Genomic DNA, 23,693 nt, shown 5'->3' with positions numbered 1-23,693 from the left:
TATAGAAAGCGCCTCGTCTCGCTTCGCCACCACGCCGCGCCTTGCCAGGAAACCGTGCGGCGATGACGCGCCAGGCCGGAGGCGAGCGACGCCATGTTTCAGGTAGCGCATACGAGCCTCGGCGAGACTGTGTGAATAAAGCGCTAATCTAGTGATGAGAGGAGAAAAGGGGCTAAAATCGCTGAAAGATCGATATACTGGAAAATCTTATTTTCGTTATGGCTTCGCTTTAGTTCAACGGGCCGTCAAACGAAAGAACGAATGAAAAAAATGTATTTACCTGAGCTGTGATGCCAGTCTTCGGTTGTACATGCACACGTGCTCTCTGTCAAGGTATCAGTATACAAACCCATAGCCGCAGAAAAAAAAAAAATAAAGACTGCACGGCTGCCTGCCTGCCCGCTTGTGGGAGAATACGTCTTTCGTATACGTACTGTGAACGTCCTACTTTGCATCGACGTTCCTTCAAAACCAAGTAAAAATACTGCCTGGCTGATTGTGAGTGAGCGACTGCCGTCGCAGCCTCGCGCGTCACAGCCTGAATCCATTTAATGGCGTCGATAATCGACCCAGTACAATTCCGCAAAACGCTACAATGCTGTTTCATTTCAGCGACACGTGATAAAAATTCAGGAATGTTAAAAAAAAAAGAAACCATAGGTTCTCAGTCCTCAGTTACACAATCGGTTAACGTTTTTGTAAACGTTGTCCCTTCCAAGTTGAGCGGTCAGGAAACAGACAGATATCCAGTATTCTTTGTGCGAGTGCACAAAACCGATCTTTTTCATCTCGTCATATGAATTTGGCTTAATTGTCTGTACGAAGGGAGAAGAAATGCAATCGGTTTACTTGATGCGGGTTCTTTGACCGGTTCAATAGTCCCACGGAGACTTGTGGGTCGCCAAGTTTTTACTTTGAATGCAGTGATACGCGTTTATGTACGCGTGAGATAGAAGGACGAACCAGTAAATGGGTGGGCGAACGGGTGTCTACAGATCGGAACGCTTTCGAACGCAGAGTAACGACTACGAATGACGACGTTGTGATGATATTGCAAACGGCAGGGAGCCTCGAGCAGATTTATCGTAATTAGATTTTACATCGATCAAGCGGAATTTATCGTAATATTACTAGGAAGCGAGCAAATAGTATTTCCACAAATTAACGCTAGCATAGCAATAAATGATTCTTGTTTTTTACGGGTAATCGTTTTGCGCATCGGTGAAAAATCAAATCTGCTACTGCGGATTGCGAAAATATCCGCATGGCGTCTTACTACCTGATACCTGCCCACCCAGTTACCCAACTCCTATCATTTTGTTACCTTCTTTGTAGGTGCTGCTAGTGCTCGCAGTTTTTCTACCTCAAGAAAAAAATGATCATGACATTATAAATTCTCGCATCCGGTGATCAAAAATCGGTATGCGTGAACAGGAAGAGGAAACTAAAGCAGGAAGGTCTTGAAACTTCGCTGCTTCAACTCTGATCTGTTAGACAACAAATGCTTACAGAAGTTTAGGTAAATTAGTATTGATTATCAATTTTCTGAATTAAATTAGCTTCATTGAGTCTCAGTCTTCCTTGACATGACTGTTGACTTTATTTTTGAATAATACATGCGAACGTGAGTCATGTCCCGTGTCACTTTTTATAAGTGAAATAATGACTCAAGCGATATTATGTTAGTACCCTTAGGCTATTCAACCTTCCAGCAAATGATAATGCCGCAGATAATAAACCTAATATTAATGGATAAGTAGGGGATACATGTAGACAATTGTATGCACGGTAAGATCACGGGGGGCGCAATGCCATGGAACAGTACTTTGACAATGCAGCACACTACGCCGGGGCACTCGAAACCTTCTGCAGGTATTAAACTTGCCGTAATAAAATGTAATGGTTTTCTCGATTGTCGTTGAAAAGGTGCAATTAACAAGGCAAGTTGAACTTATTGTCACGGATTACTTTACGATTACCGTCGACTTTCTTGGTATGTAGGTATAAAAGTATTAGTACGCTTTATGCGAATCAGCCAACCGCATGACTAACACTCTCTCAATTTCATGGAAGGACGTCGTCACCTTATTGCAGAAACTATGAAGAATACACTAATGCATCGTGATTATTTGGAATAACCTAAGGGCCGAATAAAAAAATGCATAGTTCAATACAAGAGAATATTTATTAATTATCAGAATAATAATGGAAAAACAAAAACTTCCAGACGTTTTCAGTACAAAGGCGACGTCTTTTTTCACCTTTTGCCGCATTCTTTACGACTTTCTTTGACGGAATTTTCGGAGTCCTTGCAGTCGTATTAATGGGAGGAAGTAGCGTATACCTGACCCAGTGTACCTACACCTGACAAATTTCAGAGAATTTCCCATATCTATAGGTATACATATAGTACCTATGTTGAGAAGGTATAGAATAATGGTAAAATAAGGTAAGGTAAGGCTGCTGCCAGGTAGTCGGCTATACAGAATGGAATCTTTTCAATCCAAAGACTCAGAAAAGAATAGGTCACCCAAAGTTGGGCTGGTTTTACAAGCGGCACAAGGAAAATCGCTCAACTTCTTTGTAAGCCTTGCAAAATTTTCTGTAAATAACGTATTGAAATGTAGTCCAGTCGAGATAGACATTTAAAGGGAAATAATTAAGGGGAGTGATTTTTTTTGTTTAAACTTTGGGGGGAGGGCGGGGGTTGGAAGTCTAAATCTCGATTTTTGGGAAAATTCCGCCATTGCTTGCTCGAAGTTTAAAAAAAAAAAATCGTTCCCCCTAATTATTTCCATTTAAGGCTATTTTTATGTCTATCTCGACGGGACTAATGGTGCTCAACCTCAATCGACTGAGGATTCGTGTGGATTAAACAACAGAAGAATATATCGACGTACTGTAATCACATCGTTTTATGTCAGGTAATTCGATCATTTCGATTCAAAATTGCAACCGATATCCGGAATTTTGCATCACATAAATAGACCCACGTATAATGGAGTTTCGAGGACAATAACCGTCCTGAAGAGCCTGCGTCTTAATCCTGCTCGGTTCCTAACGATGTTTAGGAAGCGATTTTTTATGAGTAATAATTACAATTGCTACGATAATAGAAACGAAGACGACAATGCAAAACTCGACAATTGTAGACAATAAACTAACGGTATACCCGAAATCGTATTACAAGTATTGGAAAATCGTTTCCGTCACTTATAGATGCGCGCGGTTATGCGTTAAATTTTCTTGAAAGACAAAATTTGTCGCCTCTTAATTTTTGCAGATTTTTGCTCTTGAAAATTTTTTACACACGCGATACTTTGTTCATACAGTTGCCCGAACCATACTGGTAAGCCTGCTTTTTCCCCGACCATAAAAGTCAAGAAAGTTGAATATTTTTGCTATTCTTACACATTTTACTCTTATATTCTTTAGAATAACAGCATGTGCTGTTTGTATCACAATCAATTACACGCCTCAGGTGGATAGTTTAAAAATAAGGACGGAGAGCGTTTCAAAAAATATCTTCAACGAATGTATTTTCGATACACAAGATTCGAAATTTATAAACACATGAGCAAAAATATCTGTACAAGATTACTAAGTATACCAGGTCAATGAACCCACCGGTAGGGCTAGCCCAGAGAAATATATTGATTTGGTTGAAAAAAAAAATCATTTTCTCACCCACTTGATACGTGTAAATAAAACATGTATAATTCAGTCGACGTCAAATTTGATCACGTCGGTCAATATAAATTACGACTTTGTCGAATCGTACGAATATTTAACGGTTTAGACTAACCACAGTTTCCGAGCATACTTTACGATTGCAGTTTTTTGGATATGACACGTTACACAGTTCTCACAATCTAAATAAAAACATCTTTGCACGTGTGTGGTCTAGAAATTAATGCTCCTTGTATTTTAGATTTATTCAATCTCTGTCTTATTCGAAGATGACCTGATTTCATATTTATTTTTCACCGAAAAACTGAATTCGCACTCTTGGACCAACGTAAGTAGTAAAAGTATTACCAAGAACTTCGGTTAATACATTGAAGATTATAAAACCGCAAGAAATTTTTGAGAAAGGCAGATTCTGAAAGTGTGTATACTGTATATTATAATACCCAGCAGCTGCTTCTGCAACTTTGCGAAGTCCTATAATTCACTTAAAAAATCATGACGCAAGTTCTGTAGGCTTTTTGCTGACGGTATAAGCGGCGAGCCGGGGTAGGGACGCGAATCTGGTCGTTACATATAACGCCATTTTATGGCGATATGTCAGACTGTCAGTATAACGGCGGTGCGGGGGAAGCGGGATGACGTCAGAGGACTGGAGAGGGATAAAAAGATAATAAGCGAGAGAAGGAAATACGGAAAAAGAGAGAAAGAGGGAGAGAGACGAAGCGTGTGTAACAAAAGCCCCCAGTAGCACTTCCGTTTGACGACTTTCACTTTAGCCCGCGCATCGACAGTGTCACAGTCCTAGCTTCTTCCTCTATTTCTCTCTCTTGTTAATTTTGTGCAATTGCAATTACATGGAAATACGCTTGTGTGTATTAATTTCAGTTTGCGTATGTACAGTCGACCAGGTTGATTCTGATCTCCGCCTGAATTTGGTCAATTCTTGAATAAAAATGGTTGAGCAACGTTGGTATATGTATGTACCATTACTATAGTTGAAAAATTGCAAACTCAGACAGATTTCACAAAGCTGCCGATTAATTGCTACCTCTTCTTCTATACAGCTACTCGTATAGTAAGCAGCACGCGGAAAACGGAATCTCCTTACGTTCGCAGCAGAATCGTTAGATCGTAGGCTTTGAAATACGAAAATGAAACCATTCGAAGTTTGACTGTATTACGAGTCTGTGCTAAGATCTGCCAACTCCGGGGTTCATTTTTGCAATTGTACGGATGTAGAAATACAGCCACGTTCCCACGTGGAAGAGCTGTTTAATACAACCTATTATGAAAATTTACGGCACGTTGCTGCGGAGGGGTTACGGATACAGTTATTGAAAACGGATGCCACGTGATCCAAACGACACGTGACAATAACATATGTATAGTATTGACGACAATGGATCAACGAAAAGACATTCTGAAGCGACAGAATTGGGCGCGTTGCTATCTGACAATAAATACCTTAACATACGTTTTCTTGTCTCCGCAGGGTCAAGGCTTTTTTTTTTACGAGTTGCATAACATATTTCAATGTATGCATGTACCGCGTATCGCAATGTCGAATATATAAATCGGTCTAAATTGAAAGTTTAGCGGGTGATATTGAAGAAAATAAGATAGTCTGGCAGGGCGGTGATTCCGTAGCGAGACTCGATGATTATTAATTTAAACGAGCTATCATTGGATCAATCGCTTTTCATAGTTAATCATTTGCAATTTAAACCCCAGAGCTCGCCTCGCCTCAGTTAACTGTAATACGAGAGTATATGATAAATTTCAAGTGTAATAATAGTGGGTCGAACAAGCTGACCCCTGCCGAGTAAATTTGCTTGAATCTGCACGTATGCCGACGAATGCTGGCGTGAGTGCGGAAATATAACGATACGAGTAATTGTGCCAAATATCCAATCATAACGGGATTCGCGATACTGATCTTATATTTTTTGCTACACTGCTAGGGATGCAGGGGATTAAGAAATAAAAAAAAAATAAAAAATCAGTCTACGTCACGTCTAAGATATGTACACAAAACTGTTCGATACAATGAAGATGAGTGAAGTAAACAATATACGACTACGACTTGCGTCACCTTTAAAGATTGACAAATCAACTTCTGCCAGGATAAGAATAATTTTTTCTACTTCCAAGGTAGTCAATGTAATATAACCTGCTCCGATCTGCATAGATATTCTCGTTTCTTCTTCACTATCCTCGGACGACTGGTATTTCTTGAAACGTTAAAACGAAATCAAAAAATAACCCTAGGCTAGTGGGGGGAGAGGGGTGCAAATTGAAATAAAACAAGTTCAAAAGGACTCTTTCGTAACCTTTGAGTACATTATATACATACCTTGTCGAAATTGACGCTTTCTGACTTGTGGCAGTTGCGTCATTTCTACATGCACAAGAGACTGACTATGTGAGAAAACGAAATACGATTCCCCCCCCCCCAGAATGAATTAAATGAAACTTCCAGACTCTACGTGTGCGACCGGTTTATAATTGTGATTCGCGACCGACCCCCAAGCAAAGGCAAGCCTTTCATCCTTTCTACCCTTCGCCCCTTTCCAGGTATCGAAATCATTGACGTGGTTGGAACTTTCCACTCTATCTGCAACATAAGCGCGATACGGTCAAACTCATTTTGATTTCCAAGGGCTACGTTATGTACGACGATAAAGTTAGTAGCGTTAATGTAAACGATGCATGTTTGGGAAAAATCGTTACTTCGCACCTTTAGGAATGTCTGAAATTTAGTAAACCATGACAAACAAAATACACTGATATTTTGCAAAGCCAACTCCGCGAAAGTCGTGATAAAATTATATGCAATCATGATTTTTTATTAGTTTTCCTCCTGATGTATCGTTACGTTAACGTTACTAACTTCACCCTCATCGTTATGTTGTGTTGGCTTGGATTTGTTCAAAGACGAGATTCCGTTGATGGTAAAAAAAAAAAAATTATAATTTATAAGATTTTTTCGGTGACAAAAAACCTTGTTGAAAGTCAGAATTTCATCGTAATTAACGGACTGGTGTATCACGATGACGTCAGAGGCAGAGAAACGCATCTCAGGAAATTACGATGTAACCTTTGTCTGCTCTGTACAGAAACTCGAAAATTAAGAAAAACTTATCTCATTATATTCACAACCTGGACCGGTTTTCTGGTGTGAAAACTGGCCACTCAGCTTATAGATAAGCACGTCAATGATACCTGCAATACTTCCGACGAGTCTGGTTTTCACACATATTCGTTTACTTGGTAACTCGCTCCCTACCTTCACTCTGTACTATACATACATACATACATACATATATCATCAACTTGAAACGCAATAGCGAAGCCGATCGTGACAAATAGTCTCGTAAACCATAGGGCTGCCTGATAGCAGTTCAAAAAAATGCAAGCCCAATCATAGTTGTGCTGAACTAATCCTCTCGTTTACACGCCACTCCATGCTTCCAAAGATCACAACAATCAAGAGAATTGTTTCGCTTTCACAAGTAAATGGCGTTACATGCTCGAGCTTCACCTTGAAAACATTTGTGATGTCCCCCGTACCGCAATCGACCAGACTTCTTTAAATTTTTAATTATTCATTTTTTTTTTCGTCAGATTTTTCTTCATTCGTCGTATTTTCTGTTCCAAAGTTTCTCTATTTTTGTGTACGTAGATATATATTCCGTCATCTTCTGACGCAACGTGGCCTCACGTACGTTATACCAACATATTCATCCGTGCACATGCGAGGCAGACGCCTGAGTGTGTCTATCCTCACGTATTCCAAAGCCTGGAGCCCGTATCTATAACCTAATCGTGAGCCTCGCTACGACGCCACGACACAAGTTTCACGCCGACTCTCCTAGTTTTAATGCTGTTCAACGTTAAAGGAAATATTTACACTATAAGTGGCTAGATTATACAGCACCAGAAGCGGAACGCGGCGTGTATGTTCGGATCATTTATGGGTGCCGGTACTGTCAGCCTGTTGCTAACTGCAGCAAACCCGCGCATGGTATTCAGATGCTGAATTAAAGGCACAAACTGGGATGGAGTAATATGTTTGAAATTAGTTCGCTGATATCGACCAATTTAGTGTTGAACTTCAATTGATTATGAGGAGTGGAACGACTCTAAATAAATCGCTCTCAAGCTATGTATGCCAAAAACATTCTGGGCCTATCGAAAAAACTCGTCAAAAAATAGATCTCCGACTTAATAACTTATGGGACTGTGATATGTGGAATAATGTTTCGAACGATTTTTATTCTATTGGTCTGATTTCTGTTTAATCGAACAGCTTCTCGTACGGATTACTGATACCCCCCTCCAATTCCCTTTGTTCCAGAGCCGTTCTCTTTCTCCTTTTTTCACCGGGTTTGTTTATCGTTTTCACGTTAATCTATTCCAATGGGAATAAGTAGCGGTAGACTGATTGTATAAAGTAATGCTGTTAGCAACGGTGAGCAATATTACTCTAAACTTATACGTATGATGATAGCAGTTATCGGGAAACGTGTGAAACACCGTTCAACTATATACAAATCGATATTACCTGCATCTTAAAATTTCGGAGATATTAGGTAAATATTGAATGATCTCGAACGTGCGAAACGGCTACAACATTGCGCAAGTATTTCTATTCGTACAAATTCGCTGACAGCAGTTTCCTCCCAGGAAAATCGAAACCTCCTGGCACTCATGCGCACATGTTTATGCCTGATCACCGTGAATACGGCTGTTTTTCATCCAAACCTCACGATCACGTGTATCAAATTAACGTATAACCATATTGTAGTTCACGTTTCAAGTCATTTTCCGACTATTCTAGTAACGATGACAATCGTTTGAAAACAGAGGATTTCAGTTTCAATGCGTTTATGATCACGATGAGAATGACTCATATAACATGGACGAATATAAACTGCATGGTACGTAAGTTGAAATGATCGGAGTCCCTGAATTGTTCCTCTTTCAATTCTGAATTTCCATCCACCCATCAGCGGAAATTTGCTATATAATCGTAGTGTTCTTGTGCTTTCTCTCAACATAGAATCCTTCTGCGCTGCTTTCATTGCGATCGAGAATATCTGCAGCCTAAAGAGTACTACGAGAGCATTGGACAAAGAGGCTTCGCTTGCTCTTGCCTCGCGCAGCGTGGCGCGGTCTGGCAACATGGGAAACCTTTTTAAGCGTGCTGCAATTGGAAGGCTGAGAGCCGCCCTCGAAAACATCTGTCGAGGCCAGCGCGTAACCTCTCCCTTTGTCCGGCGCGCCCCCCCCCCCCCGGCCGCCCCTGCCGGTTGCCCCCCTATGAACACCCTGCCGGGCGACATGAAACGTGAACGTTACGTGGAGAACGGGACTCCGGGCAATGGGCAAAACTGACGTCATCTTCCTGCAGGCTCTTCTGCAGTATTATTTTTGTTTTTAATAAAAGAAAAAAAAAAAAGACAAGATGGAACTTGTTTTCAAAAGTGCAAATGTGCTGCTGATTAGGACTAGTTGTTTGGATTTGGTTGGAGTCGTTTATTCATGCTATACCTACTTATTTCAAAACAAAGCTAGTTGCTTCTTTTCTTCTGTTTTATGATAAAAAAAAAAAAAAAATATTCGCTATTCTCTATATTTGCTGAACTGACAATTAAATCTTCTTGTTTATAGTCATCATCTCGTTTATATTTGTGTTATTTATTGTATGTTGAACTGTGGTTATCTTTGAACACCGCAGCAGCAGCAGCAGCAGCAGGGTCGGGTTCTCATCGTCAGTGACTCTATCCAGTCGGTTGACTGCCAACTAACCAACCATTTTATTCGAATCGTCCTGGTCGATTTCGACATTGACGTATACATCTACGTATCTAAAACGCGAAAATGGACTTAACAGTCCCATTCTATACGCAATTCTCGACAAAAACTCTTCATCCACTTTCATTTGACGCTGAAATGGAGAAATGATATGGATTCTACAAAATCGCTACAATAAAGTCATAGAATTTATGCCATTACTTTATTTCTGCGTCAAAAGAAAATGTATTGGAGTGTTTTTCAACGTCGAAATTGACCAGGACACCCCCTTAAAAGAAATAGGAAAACTGTTGTATTCTCTCAGAGGGTAATCCTAAGATTTTTTGATTGCATTTTCTGAGAACCAACTGCAGGCTCTATCGTCATCCGGCGATATATTGAAGTATGATTATCTGGAAAATACGAATTACCGGGAGGGTGACTTGTGTATTGAACAATATTAATCTCAGAGAGCGTAACGAAGGAGTCGGTTGTTTGATGAAACTAAGGTTTCATCTTTCAAAAGAATGAAAATGATCGTAAAGTTGAGTTCCATACATGTTTAAAAGTCGCGGGAGCGTTTTCTTAATAAAAGTTTTAACACTTCCCAATAATATTCTTTTGGTGATAATACATTTGACTCCGCACAGTTGCGAAGTGGCATTTCAGCACATACTAGCTTTCTTATAATAAAAACAGCACCTTGGGACACCATATTTTCTTCTCCTCACTACCAGAATAGAAAGAAACAAACCATTGTCTGTCGTGCGGATTATGACTTTTAATTTGCAGCACGTGCATAGTTTTCTGATTAAGGAAAACCGAAAGAAAACCGCAACGGAATTTTCAGAACACGGCAGGTATAAATATTATAATACTTAGTTTGATACGAATCGTAATAAATGTGAACCGTAATTCTTAGCGTCATCGGTAGTGAGGCGGAATCCCAGCATAAATTTTCTCACCAAGCAAGAAATCTCTCCGTCACTCTCTTTCTCTCTCTCTCTTCGAGTAGCTTATCCTGTCTCGCTCGGGTTACCTGCAGTGTGACGTGTCCGCTTTCTATACTGGCCTGGGCACTCAGTCGACGGCAGAAAATACAACAACGCAAAATTGACGGTATAAGTTAACGAACACAGGTAAAATAAAACGTGAAATAAATTGTTACACCTACACGAGACGGAGGCTTAAGGCGAAGGGAAAAGGAAACGAAAAGATTGAGGAGAAAAAAAAACTCAAAGTAATACATCAATATATCCGCATATAGTAAGGATATAATTCGACATGCTCGAAAAGAATTCGCTCTGCTTCCCAACGTTGCTATTTCGCTTCTGTACCCCAGAATATAACTGTCCTCGCTTATTGCAATTGTTGGCACCGATGCAGACGCCGCATAAACGGGTTCAAAAATATCATTCTCCGCTAAGTGGGGAACTGGTCAGGATGCAGGTTACACGTTGACCCAGCAACAAGCCACGAACTATGGCAGGAATATAGGTTCATACTCGATAGATATAACCGCACTCTTTGTCTCAGCCTCTATTAGTACGCGACCGACGCGCTCTGGTCGTTGACCTCTGACACAGGGCAGCGCGGTAGCTGTTCATACATCGATCCTGGAAACTCAATGAACGTATGCATTCACGTGTAATTATCTATGGCTAATTACGATATATGTTAGCTAATGCTGAAATGAGAACGGCAAACCAGTTCGTACGAAGGTACGGCTAAAGTCAATATACCTGTATGTACATCTTTTTGGGATGTTGAAACAGCCACACTCCGCTTCGCAGGTTCACAACAGAATTTCTAGGTCGACAACAATTTGGCGCAGCTGTACTGATAAGCAGGCGACTTTGGTCGCACACATGCGATTTTAATCAGAACGCCGCTTTCGTTCGAAACGATACAGATATAGGTAAAGAGACTCCCGTTACTGCTATTACTGCAATTAACCGCTAAACCTTTGCCCATGCAATACATCAGGTAGGTAGAAAAACACTCCAGTTGTACACTTGAACCTAATATTGTAACGGTGGTGTAACTCGATTTTTAACGGTTTTAGACAGCCATTGATGGCAGTAATTTTTCAGTGACGCAGCAACTATTTACAGTATTTGGCAACTTTAGACTTGAAATAGAGTTGTCCCACCTTAACATCAACAATTTACTTGAAACCTAGAATCTGTGAATACATATTGGATTTAAGAATTGAAGTTGAAACTCAGCCGTAAATATTTGTTACGAAAAATTCAGCCGTAACAAAACAAACTAAATTGCAACATTTTCGACGAACTTACGTATATGCAGAGCGGTGAAGTAAGACGGAAAAAAAAATATAAAACGTTGAACAATCATCGTGATCAAATATTTCTTGATATATTATTATGACATTAGAGAACTACACTTTTTGCAACAAGTATTTATTGGAGGTTCATGAAAGTCGAGACGAAAGTGCAATCTGCAATTATTATAGTTTCAACGTATGCAAATCGAATGTTTTGTTTACGATTTTCCAACCAACTGACAAAAATATCTTTTCATTGAAATTCACTCTTTGCATATTTCCCCAATGTTATACCTTCCTAAACATAACTACGCATCAATTTGGCAAGGACTTCTGTGTTTTCGACTCAGGATGACCGACGTAATTCCTATATTATAGCCGCGGGTTTAAGCGCCTGTGTTTTCCTATATATTGTCATATGTATAGCCAGCGCACAGTCAGCGTGTTTATGATTTTAATCTTGTTACTCAATCAATCTTCCTCGTATCCTCGTAACGTGGCGTAGCCTTTTACGCTACTATCACGTCAGACGATTTCCATTAAATTTTTCTCGAGATTGCCAGACTGTGCTGGCAGGCGTGTCGTAACGCGATGTTGCCATACGTCCTGTAGTTTAGCCACTTTTCTAGGGGTTTCATCCGCCGGAAGCGGCAGCTGACCAACTGACTGTATCGACGGAAAGCCTAATCCAGATTCTTGTCAATTTATCATTTCCTCCACCGGATGTTAGACCTTCAAGTTTTATCGATAAGTCCAGCGCGTCTTACTTTAAAATCGCATTTCTCATGGGATAAAATTATCTTTTTCAAACTTTGAGAAATGCTAAGGTCCATGATCACGCCTATCCATTCAGTGAGAAAAGTTCTGCAAATTATGAAAAAAAAAAAACAAATACAAAACAATTTAGTATTCAAATATACAGTAGCGTGTCATAACCTCAAAGCGAGAGAGGATCAGTTGAAAATATATTTACATAATGTTCCCATGAATTTTGCGAACTTTCCCAATTGACCAGACAAGCACAATTGTGAGTTAGATAATTTTTGAAAGTTTAAAACGATTTCATAACTCAGAAACGAAAAAAGTGCAAAATTTGGTTTGCTAATTCGATCGGCATTCCATGGGTTCTTATTTTCATATCGATCGACTGCTGCGCTAATATTACATCCAGGAATAGTTTATAGAATATCAGAATCACAGGATTTTTCACATGTGATTTCCTATAGGTACCTACCATAACGGAGGGGCAGATTTTCGATGTGAACTTCCGAATTGTTCACAATTCTATCTTTGGTTGCGGAAGAGAAAATGCAAGCAACTTCGGTCTCTGTTATTCTAGTTTGCCCGAGTTACGTCGACACGTTACAGATGCGGAAACGAGAATCGAATCTTATCTACACCCACACAAAACGCAGAGCCACTTTCCCTGCAGTTAGTGGAATAAACGCGGGTCGCGTGGTACATCTGAAATCTCATGCGTGCGCAAAAGTAAGCAAAGCAAGCATAGAAGTTGCTGATGCGATGTGTCTTACACGGGCAACTCGTCTCGAACGATGCCCGGAGCCTCGGTCTCACCGAATTGTCTTTTTCATTTTCTTTTGTAGCAGTTGATGCTTGGGTGCGTGGAGCGTGAAGCCGGAGCGCCTGTAGCAAGCGTCAATCTTCCATGGCGGCCGGGGGCGAGAGAAACATGGGGAAAGGAGAGGAGGCGGTGCTGGAGGGAGATTTAAAACAGGTTCCATAGCAGGCTTGGAGCGACGAGAACGCACAGATCGCTGATTGCGTGCGACCGATCCGCGTCGTTGCTTGATTTCCTCCCGTTCATTTTGCCCGATTCAGTTATGTAGGCGCTCCGAGGGCACTTGAGCATGATGGAATACATACTGCAAATGCGGGTCAGACGCAAGCGATGGTAACTTGTGCAAACGAAGTCACAGAACATATATTCTGAATATACTAAGATTATTCTATAATTCCAGTACAGAAATAAACAAAAGAAATGACGGAGTTATAGTTTACGATGAGTTGTCAACTGCCAAGCCCTAAACACCGTGATTTTTGACACCCACTCGCCATCTGATTTCTTTCTACTCGCGTAATTTCGAGAAACTTGTTTCTGGGTTATCGATGATTCTGACTTCCTCAGTGAGTTTGGGATACCCCGTATATGTATTTACGTATGTATACACATTTAATTGTAAATCGCTAACGTAACTCCGCTTCCGAGCTTGGCGTCTGGCCCGCCGGAGTGAGCCATAACAGTACAGCAACAAGCAATCTATATTTATACCCACATACGGGGTGATCGGATTCGCACAAATATCTGATATGCACAACTTTATCTTCTTCACAATTCAATTTGTTATCTAATGAAGCAGGTTTCCGTAGTGGTAACACTTAGACCCATGAAGAAGAATGAAAATACATCAATATAAAAAAAATTATCTTCAACAAATATGAAGTAAAATCAACACCTCGCCTGAAACTCCTGATCCATCAATCTATCCCGATCTATCTCCTTCAATCTTTGGAGAATTACGCAAGTTTCTGTAACAGGACCAGAAGAGAAGAATTCGTTAGAGTTTATCGTCGAGCGTTCTTTTCGTCTCGATAGGAACATATATGAGTTTTCATCAAACACATCACGCGCGCGCGGCTTTCTGAAGCGTAGAGCGGAAAGGAAAGAGAGAGAGAGAGAGAGAGAGAGAGAGAGAGAGAGAGAGAGAGAGAGAGAGAGAGAGAGAGAGAGAGAGAGAGAGAGAGAGAGAGGGGGTAGCCTTGCACGCGGCGAGTTTGGTGTGAGTGCGTGTGGGGGGAGGGGGGGGGGGGGGGGGGGGCAAAATACGGCTGCGAGACTCTGGGAGAGACGCGACAGCTGGCCAGGCTCTACTCGACGTGCTTCTGTACCCAATCGACCCCCTCATAGCAGCTATTTACTATAGCCTGCACATTTACCACACACGCGTGCTATGAATACGCTTGGGAGAGGCGAAGAAACGTGCATGCACGTATTTATATGTATATATTTCTGAATGGTGAATTGGTGTCGACAGAAAAGAAGGACCCGACTTTGACCAGGACACGGGTGCATTTTGGAAAATTCATAGTATTTTACGGCTTTAAACAAGGAGCGACAAAATTGAACGAAGGAGTAGATATAGGGTAAAAAAGGACGCTAAGCAGCTTATAACTGGGGTGTATCCATGATCGGCGAAAGTCACATTTCAATTGTTGCAGTAACCTGTTCTATGCAGGTAATTCATTTTATAAATTGGAGTTGCAGCATCAAAGGTATAAACCATCTTGTATGACGATAGTACTTTCGTTCGTCATCCCCGCGTGACGCTGCGCAGACCTTTGAGGTGAGTTTCCGATATTCACCTGTGACAATCGTTTAAAAAATATTCCGGAACATGCAAATTTCAATGATGTTCAGTATAATTGTGTATATTTACAAAGTATTATACCACAGCCAGTAAGTGAGTACTGTCTTGGTAATTGAGTCGACATAAGCTCCTCGTCTTAGGATGCATAGTACACGGCACATCGGTCAAAGCACTAGAGAATTATAGATAGATGTAGAAACTGTATTACCTATTGGAACAGATTTCGAATTTTAAGAGAATAGATTTGTGCCTAATCCCTCTTCTGTACTATAATAAACGCAGTTGTGTCTGTATCTACGGTATACATACGTTAGTATCAGCAAGAATCAAGATTGATTCAAGAACCGGTCTTAACCGGCACGGTTAGAGCATTGAGGCGCTTATAAGGCAATAAGGTAGTAAGTTGGTATGTATCCAGGCTGCATAAGTTGGTGCTGCCGGCCGCTCGATGCGCAACATCCATTCGGTACACGTATTGTTGAAGTTCGGATCCCACGTTTCTACGTAACCGTGCGCAAACGTCGAAAACATAAGCTAAATCGAGCTGGAGTCGCCACATTCGAAAATTGACATATCTTGAATGAAATAATCAAGGGCTAATTAAATGCCCTATTTTCGCATTTGATGCTCCACGTTTTTTAGCGAAACCTGTAGCGATGCCACCCCGAGATAAACGTAGAACTGCTACGCCAAAACCACCGGGAACGAAAAGATATGTTGAAAAACTATTTGGGCCAGGACTAAAGACTCATTAAACATTTTTTGCAAGTCACTCCTAGGCTAGACACGCCCGCCGAAAATCGAGTACAGTGCAGTATTTCCACCGTGGCCGAAGATTATAGTTTCGAGCGATCCTCCTCTTATTTACTGGCAAAGGCTCCTGTGATGGATTTTGTTGACTGTTAAAGATCTGGCGTTTGAAAAATATGTACGTGGCCACGGTGGAGATACTGCACTGTACTTGGTTTTCGGGGGGCGTGTCTCGCCTAGGGTTCGCTTGCTAAAAATATTTAATGAGTCTTTAATTCTGGCCCGATCAGCCTTTCAAAATGTCGTTTCGATACCGTTGTTTTTAAGCGTGGCGGTTACATGCACTGCCGCAGGTTTCTTTGAAAAAACGTGGAGCATTGAATTAAAAAATAGGTCATTCAGTTAGTCCTTGATTATTTCATTGAAGACATGTGAATTTTGGAATGTAACCGTTCCAGCTTGATACAGCTGAGAGAATCGGTAAGTGGCCTCGAGGGTTCACTTCACTAGAAATTTCTGGTATACAGATTCACTAGTCATCATGGCTATCGAGCCATTTCTTAGACGCTCATGATCTTATCTATCCTGCGATCAATGCTAAGACGAGTTCATCTCATAAGAGACAATGACCCCCCGCGATCGATTAGCGAAACGGACAACGTAGGTCAAACGGCCAATGGGCTGCGCGTTGCGAATACACGTGGACAACCTTCTCCTGCATTCATACCAACGCTGTAATTCTCGCGAATCTAGCAGTGGGTGGGTAGCTCTCTTGACCTCCTTGCAGTTCACACAGGTAAGCATGATAGGTGTTCCGTACTTGTGCCCTGGAATACATGACGAGTTTTGAACTCGCAGTAGTTCTGTGCAAAATAATAAGATCAACTGGTAACTGGCGTTCATAGATGAACAGGTTCTGGAGTTGCTCCCGTAAGTGGAACGTTCCATTTCCTGTCTTGAATCTAACCCTCTTGCACGATTGATTGGCGATTCTGGCTATTTTTCCTACGAATTGTACAGCAATTTTTAGATTGCGTCGAGGAATTTGCGGAAGATAGCTTCAAAACGCTTCAGAGCTCTTGAAGCGAGCCAATGTAGGTACTCGAGGTGATGTGCCTCGTGTTGACAGCTGCGAGTTCGCTACCGCCACGAATATCAGAATTCAGCTTCCAGAGAGAGCCTCTCCGCATAAGTATCAGTTTCAAGCTAATGTGAGTTGCATTAATCACGGCTATTCGTTAAAACACGTCACTTTCAAATTTATAAATCGTCTAGCCTTGATTATTCTAACGCCAACTATAAACGGTCGGTCGATGAAGTGACGCGGATAACTGCACTTTGGTCGAGTTTTAAGTAGTTTAGTTCAATTAGTTGAACTTTCCACTCATCAGTTACTTGTGTTTGATAAACAATCTGTCGAACACGTAGTCAATTTTTCTATGCGTGTTGCACTGACAATAAAGTAATAATAAACGCGAAGTGCGTAATGATAGATGTGATCTTAGATTGGGGAAAGATCGCGCTTCCTGTGTAATTCTCGATGTATAGCAGTATTTTTTCCATTTCTCTTGTAACCGAAAACGCTCCCTTAAATACTCTTCAAGTCCTACGCACAGTGAAACTTTCTACTAATTGTGATATCGATAGCCAATGTTTGCCCAGTATCAGTAAAGAAGCATTAGACAGGTGCCATTACTTCGAATTTTCCAACATGAGTTCACCGCTAGGAGACAAAATTGGCCTAGCGTCACGAAAACAACGACTTAAAGCCTCAGGCCATTTACAAAATGTCATATGGGTAAGTGTCGCCTGATCTTCGGTTTGTAAACAGAAGTGAAGTAGAGGGAGAAGGCAGGAAACGTGACGCGCATCGAGTAGGCCGTAGTACTGCGTCTGAGAAAAATCACATCTACGTAAAAAGTCTCTAGACGGTGATTGGCCAAGCGCTATAATGTGCAAGATCCGTACCTACTCTTGGTTGCGGACGAGGAATGGATCAATGACAATGCAAAGCTCACGGAAAGAATGATTTGTATCTAAATTCGTTGTTGACTTCGTAACGCACTAAATCTGTATAACACACCATCGAAATCATTCCAAGTTCCAGTTCTGTAAGGTTTAACGTGTAATACAACACACGCATACCGCATACGGAACAGCGTTTCTCTGTACAGTACGTGTCTCGGTGTAATCCGACATCAGTTCGTGACTCGTGAGCTCGACGGTGGGAGCCACGCTACGGCAAGCACCGAGGGACAGGAAAGAGGGAGGTCGGTCGACCCAGACGGCGGTAGGCGTCGCGTTGTTGCCAAGCGGAAGCCAGACCCTGTAACATTCTGTTCAACCTGCCTGTTCCACTATCCCCGAGTTCGTAAAACGAGAGGGCCGACGGTGCATAGCAAGAATTTTACTTGGACGGAAACGAATTAGAAGAAAGATGAATGTAATTTGAAAAAATTTGAAAAATCGTAACAAGATTTGGACAGTTTCACGTTCATTTACCTTTTGAGCTTTTTTCTTTGTTTTCTTGTTTTATCTACCGAGTTTACGATGGACCTAATCCCTTGTTAATACTTGAACCGCTTACGACGCTGTTGATAATCTGTCAGTAAAATATATGCAACATGTTATGTGGAGAAGGGATATTAACGCGAAAGTTTATTGACGTGGATCTGTGTCGCATCTACTATATTCCTGCGTAAGGCTCGCGTTACCAAGGGTAAGCCTGTATCTTACAACGAAACATGAGTTGTATGCGATGATCCGATCCAGGTTCGGCCATCTTGCTCCGATGTGAAAGGCTTTTTACTCAACTCGTATTTTTTGGAGCACTGCAGGCCGCAACATGGCGGTTCCTTGGCTGGTCACGAACAGCCGAAGCCGTCTCACAGTTCGACCCATACTGAGCATTCGTGTTTATAATAATAACTACGCGAAGTAAACTCCAATTCACATTCCCAGACCCCTATAGTTTATTTTTCCTGGCATAAATATTGCCTGATGATAGTATCGTGACTTTGGCCAAAAATGGGTGTGACGTAAAAATTACTCGATAAGTGAGGGTAGGTCTGTTACACACGTCTACTCCTCCTATAATTATACCACGACGATTACCTATACTACGTCTTACACGGAAAGAATAATAGAGCAGGTTTTATTCAAAGTTGCAGAAAGAGAGGGTCAGAAAAGGTTTTTGGTAAAAAATAACGAGGATGAAGTTAGTAACGTTGACGTGACGAAACGTTAGGGAAAAAATCTCCGCTTTGCCATTATAGAATAATTTTGAAAGAGTTGAGTTTTAAAAATATGAGAACGACTCTGCTTCATTACGGTTTACTTAATGTCGGGCAATACTCAAGTTGCGAAAAAACGATCTTTCCTAAACATTCATTGTAAGGCTAACGTTACTAACTTCAAGCTAATAGAAAATGAACATTTCAACTGTATTTTTTACCATAAATGTAGCAACTTTTGGTCTGCACACAATGGTTTTCGCTGTTTTCAGAGTAAATTCTACATTTTACAAAGTATATTTCACCGAAAAACCTGATGACTCTCTCGTTTCCTGCAGTTTTGAGTAGAATGTGCTCTTTTACGAGCTTTACGAGCTCGTATTCTCTGCAAGCATTGTTCTTGAAACATTACTCGAATGCAAAAATCGAACAAGTTGGCAACTTTAAAGCTAGGATTAGAGACAATATCGTATGTTCATTTTCTTCCACGCATTTGGTCGTAAAAAAACAGCTGAACTCAGTTTCGTGGTACCGAGTCGGGTCTACTTTCGCCAAAATATCGCCAACCAAATTTCATCACTGTTCATGTGGCAACAATGTTGAACTGTTGAAACGCTAACAGAGGCGCCGTATAAGCATTCTTACTATACGAATTTGAGCACACTAAATCGAAACATAATTGCTAAATAATACATGCGATGTTGCGTGATTTAAATTAAGTTCTTAATCATATCGTTAGTCTAGCAACACGGCTATCCCCCCAGCCAGCCACTTGCCTGAACAGCACTTCACATTCGGTCACAAATATTTTTTTGCAACACCTGCACGGAAAGTCCATTTTTATGCACCATTTACAAGCACCGAAAGTAGTCTTTTACACATGTGTGCGGGAAAAACTTTCGCGCATTGCTAGCGGTGTGCGAAAAAGACGGTCGCGCTTTTATCCACAGTTGCGCATTTCGCAAACAGCTGCACCAGCGCCACCAATGGAATAGTTTGTCACTCTTTGCTGTGCTCGACATCGTCACTGAACAGACATCGTGCCGTGGTTTCGTGTAAATATAATCGTGTATGTCTGACTTTCCGTTACAGGTGTAGCAAAAAATAGAGTTCGATACACGCGCGAAAGTTGGCAATGCTTATCTCGCGTGAATGCGCCACACTCGCCCTTCAACTCGTCTACGGGTTCGTGCTGCGCCTTCACGCTTGTGCGGGCATTGCCACCTTCGCGCACTAGTATCGAAAAATATTATTTCCCACATGTTTATTTGGACCGACTTACGGTTACCGAAAGTAAAAAAATCGATCAAAGGATTACGAAACAAAAACAACTGAAGACCGAAAGTAGAAACAACATACGTAAGATTGAATTATTAAAAAAGGCAGTAAATTGAAAGTGTAGGAAGAAATGCTTAACGCATCAAGCTATCCCGCAGTCGACGAACAAAGGTAAATATTCCAAAATTTCTAAATTCAATGATCAAATTTTATCGAACGATTGTGGCTAGAGGCTGCGAGGGTCGCGGAGAGAAGTTTGAAGCCTCGGCTGAAACTTCCCCACCGTCAGAGTGGCCCCCAGAGATTTGGCAATGCCGTTCGTTAGCCTCACGGACGGTTGCGCTGTTGCCAAGTCGCCGAAGTAGAGGAGGGGCCATGGCTACGGGAAGGCACTCGCATCTATTATGGTACATCTCTCTTTAAACAGCACTTTTGTACTTCCCCTTTCCAAGACTACATTTCGTCTTTTTTTTTTCTTTTTTTTTCTCTTTTACCTGTAATACTCAATGAACTTTCAATAATTTTCTATTCCGAAGTCGACGTATTTCGGGCAAATACTTAAAAGCCTCTAAGAAGACCATGTATATGTTTATCATTAAGTAACGGGTGTTTACGAGTAATCGACCGATAAAGATTTTGATGAACTTGTTGAGGAGAAAATAACAAAACTTTAAAACCCACGTACTCTTCGCGAGATATTCCAAATGACGAGAAAGATTGATCTATGGACGTGTTTCTATATGAATAATTGTACCTGATCCACAGTATAACAGACCCTAGCGTGGGCGCCATCGTTATTAGAAATCTATCTGACGCCTCCGCACTAAACGGGACATGAGGGGTCAGGTAAATCGACACTTATGTCTACACCTACACGTTACATGTATACTTAATAAAGCCTTTCTGCTGTAGAATGAAAAGAACCGGAAAAGCAGGCTCGCATAACCTCGGCAGTATATTCAATGTTCTCTAATGATTTTTTTTTACGCGATATAATTTCATAAAAATATGGATTGTTCAACGACTCGTTTTTAGCGAGGTATCCGCACACCTCTACGCATACGTGCGTAATAATGCCTACTAATAAAAGTCAGAATACACCGAAGGCCAGTGTCGTCTCACGGAAGAAACGATGCGAACATATAAAGTAGTTGTTTCAGTGACGTCTATTGTACGTATAACATAGCTAGATAAAATATTTCGACCTACACATATACCAGGTTGTTGAAACTAACAATTTGAAAATGTTCTTGACACAATCAACACTATGCAGGTTTATAACAGTAATATATAAGCAAGGCCTCAAGTGAGAAGGAGAAATAAACAGTAATGAGACATTAATCTTTAGCACGTCTATATTTTACAGAAAGGCAAATTTCGAGTAAGTTTAAGCTGGGGCCGTTTTACCCAGCAAACGAAAATGGAATTTCGACAAATCCAAACGCGTAGGAACGGTCAAGCCACGGTTCTTTGTTGAGCTTAACAGGTAGCGAGGTAAATCCTTTTTGCTTCTCAAAGGTCGAGCACATCCGGTCTGTAACATCAGAGTCTGAAATATCCCAGGCAAGCTCAGCTCACCCTGGACACGCAGCAAGGCGAACTGTGCTGTCGTGTCATCTGACTCAGATGGAGATAATAGCACCGTCGCTGCTCACAAAAACTTTCTACACCGAAATTTCGCCTCATGTTCGTCATAGCAGCTGCCCGCAATTATCCTTCGTGCGAATCGATGCGGCGCGGTGCGCAAAATACAGAGGTAAAAGAAAAGCAAATGGACGCAAGACACACAAAACTGGTAATTGCTCTTAGCAGAAACTTTTACACCCATGTGTGTGTGTGTGTGTGTGTGTGTGTGTGTGTGTGTGTGTGTGTGTGTGTGTGTGTGTGTGTGTGTGTGTGTGTGTGTGTATGATGTATACATGGGCAAGGTTTTCCACGTGTTCTTGGATTATTCGATCTTCTATGACATGATAATATAATAGACACGGGATGGTCACGAAAGAAGAGAGGTCGGAATTTTTTGCAAGCATATTTTAGTCGTTTGCCTTGATTTGCCACTTCGACTCATGTATTTTACTAACCATGAACTCACCGCGGGTAATGTTAGACGTTGATATCTGAAAAATTTAACGTTCGGTGGCATAGCTCTTACGATCCTCGATGTCGTCCGTGAGGCTAGTCTTAGAAATATTCACAATTCAATAGCTGTTTAAGAATCATAAAGAGGAGACAACCCCAACATCTTCGTTACGATTTATATTATGAGGTTGAAGTTAGTAACGTTAGCGTAACAATGGGTGTCTAGTAAAAATAACTTTTCCGGAACTTAAGGATTTTCTGAATTTTCTGAAATTCAGTAAATTGTAATGAAGCAAAAACGTTGTCATATTTTTAAAACTCTAATCTTTCAAAATCATTATAAAATTGCCAAATTGACGACATTTTCCCTAACGTTTTGTCACATCAACGTTACTAACTTCAACCTCATTTTATAGTTGCACTTTCAGTAGTCGGTTATAATACCACATACAATTTTATCAGTGATAAGTGATGGCGAATCTGTCTGAGTTCTGTCAAACAACTAAAAAACCTTGTAGAAATGCGCAAAAGAATATCGATAAAAAATTACAAATCTATGTTTTCATTTGCTTACTTATTATTACGTTGTAATATTTATTTTAGGCATTCTGTAGGTACACACTCTACGTAATGCACAAACTGCATACAATTAAAATTTTTTTAATCAACAGCACGGAAAACTTGTACAGACATTGCCCGTGAAGCGATGCGACACTGTCGATCTTAAATATCCGATCGAGTTATCGGATCATTTTCAAAAAGTGTAGGACGATAATATGACATCAAGACGAAAGTTTACTCGCCTACGTGCAAACGTGCACACGATGACTTTGCTTTGATAGCCACTGATGCCATCCTATTTCCTCTACTTTTCAACCAAAACCGCAAATGGTAATCCAGCTATGGCGATATCCTCAAAGCCAATGAACGCTCCAATATAAATATTGTTACAGCATTTCATCGCTGACAACCAACTGTAATTATATAGATACGATCCGAAACACGTAAATTTTTTTATTCCTTTTCACTACTTCGTACCGCTTATATTGTTTGCGGCATAACAGAAACAATAAAACATTAAAAAGTTACTTAGAAGCGTCGGCGACTGAATGAAAAGCCTCGATAAGTTTTATCGTTTGGGAATCCTCTCTTAAATAATAAGGTAACGAACGGCATAAAAGGCGTGTGAACTTC

At 40.9% G+C, this 23,693-nt stretch overlaps 1 protein-coding gene and 1 long non-coding RNA gene across 4 annotated transcripts in view; one reads left to right on the top strand and one right to left on the bottom strand.

Moving 5' to 3' along the window:
* The window catches only part of LOC107217247 (inositol-pentakisphosphate 2-kinase), a 43,303-nt gene that overhangs the window by 18,209 nt on the left and 1,401 nt on the right, over window positions 1-23,693 (bottom strand). Inside the window, exon 1 of one of the 2 annotated variants that reach the window (XM_015654680.2) lies at window positions 281-426. The exons of the other annotated variant lie outside the window; for it this stretch is intronic. Within the exon in view, the coding sequence (XP_015510166.2) occupies window positions 281-312 (32 nt within the window). The 5' untranslated portion in view covers window positions 313-426. Of the gene's footprint in view, window positions 1-280; window positions 427-23,693 lie in introns of those variants that run through there. 2 annotated transcript variants of the gene reach the window in all.
* Window positions 20,184-21,761, top strand: LOC124294557. 2 transcript variants are annotated; one of them, XR_006904446.1, is made up of 3 exons: window positions 20,211-20,591; window positions 20,651-20,827; window positions 21,186-21,761. It is a non-coding gene; the product is annotated as an uncharacterized LOC124294557 (long non-coding RNA). The 2 variants fall into 2 exon arrangements; XR_006904445.1 differs by having other exon boundaries at window positions 20,184-20,591; window positions 20,651-21,761.

The sequence above is a fragment of the Neodiprion lecontei genome, chromosome 5 (genome assembly GCF_021901455.1).
Source record: "Neodiprion lecontei isolate iyNeoLeco1 chromosome 5, iyNeoLeco1.1, whole genome shotgun sequence".
Classification (NCBI taxonomy): Eukaryota; Metazoa; Arthropoda; class Insecta; order Hymenoptera; family Diprionidae; genus Neodiprion; species Neodiprion lecontei.
Note: the sequence above shows the minus strand (reverse complement) of the source record. Positions and strands in the feature narration are given on the sequence as shown.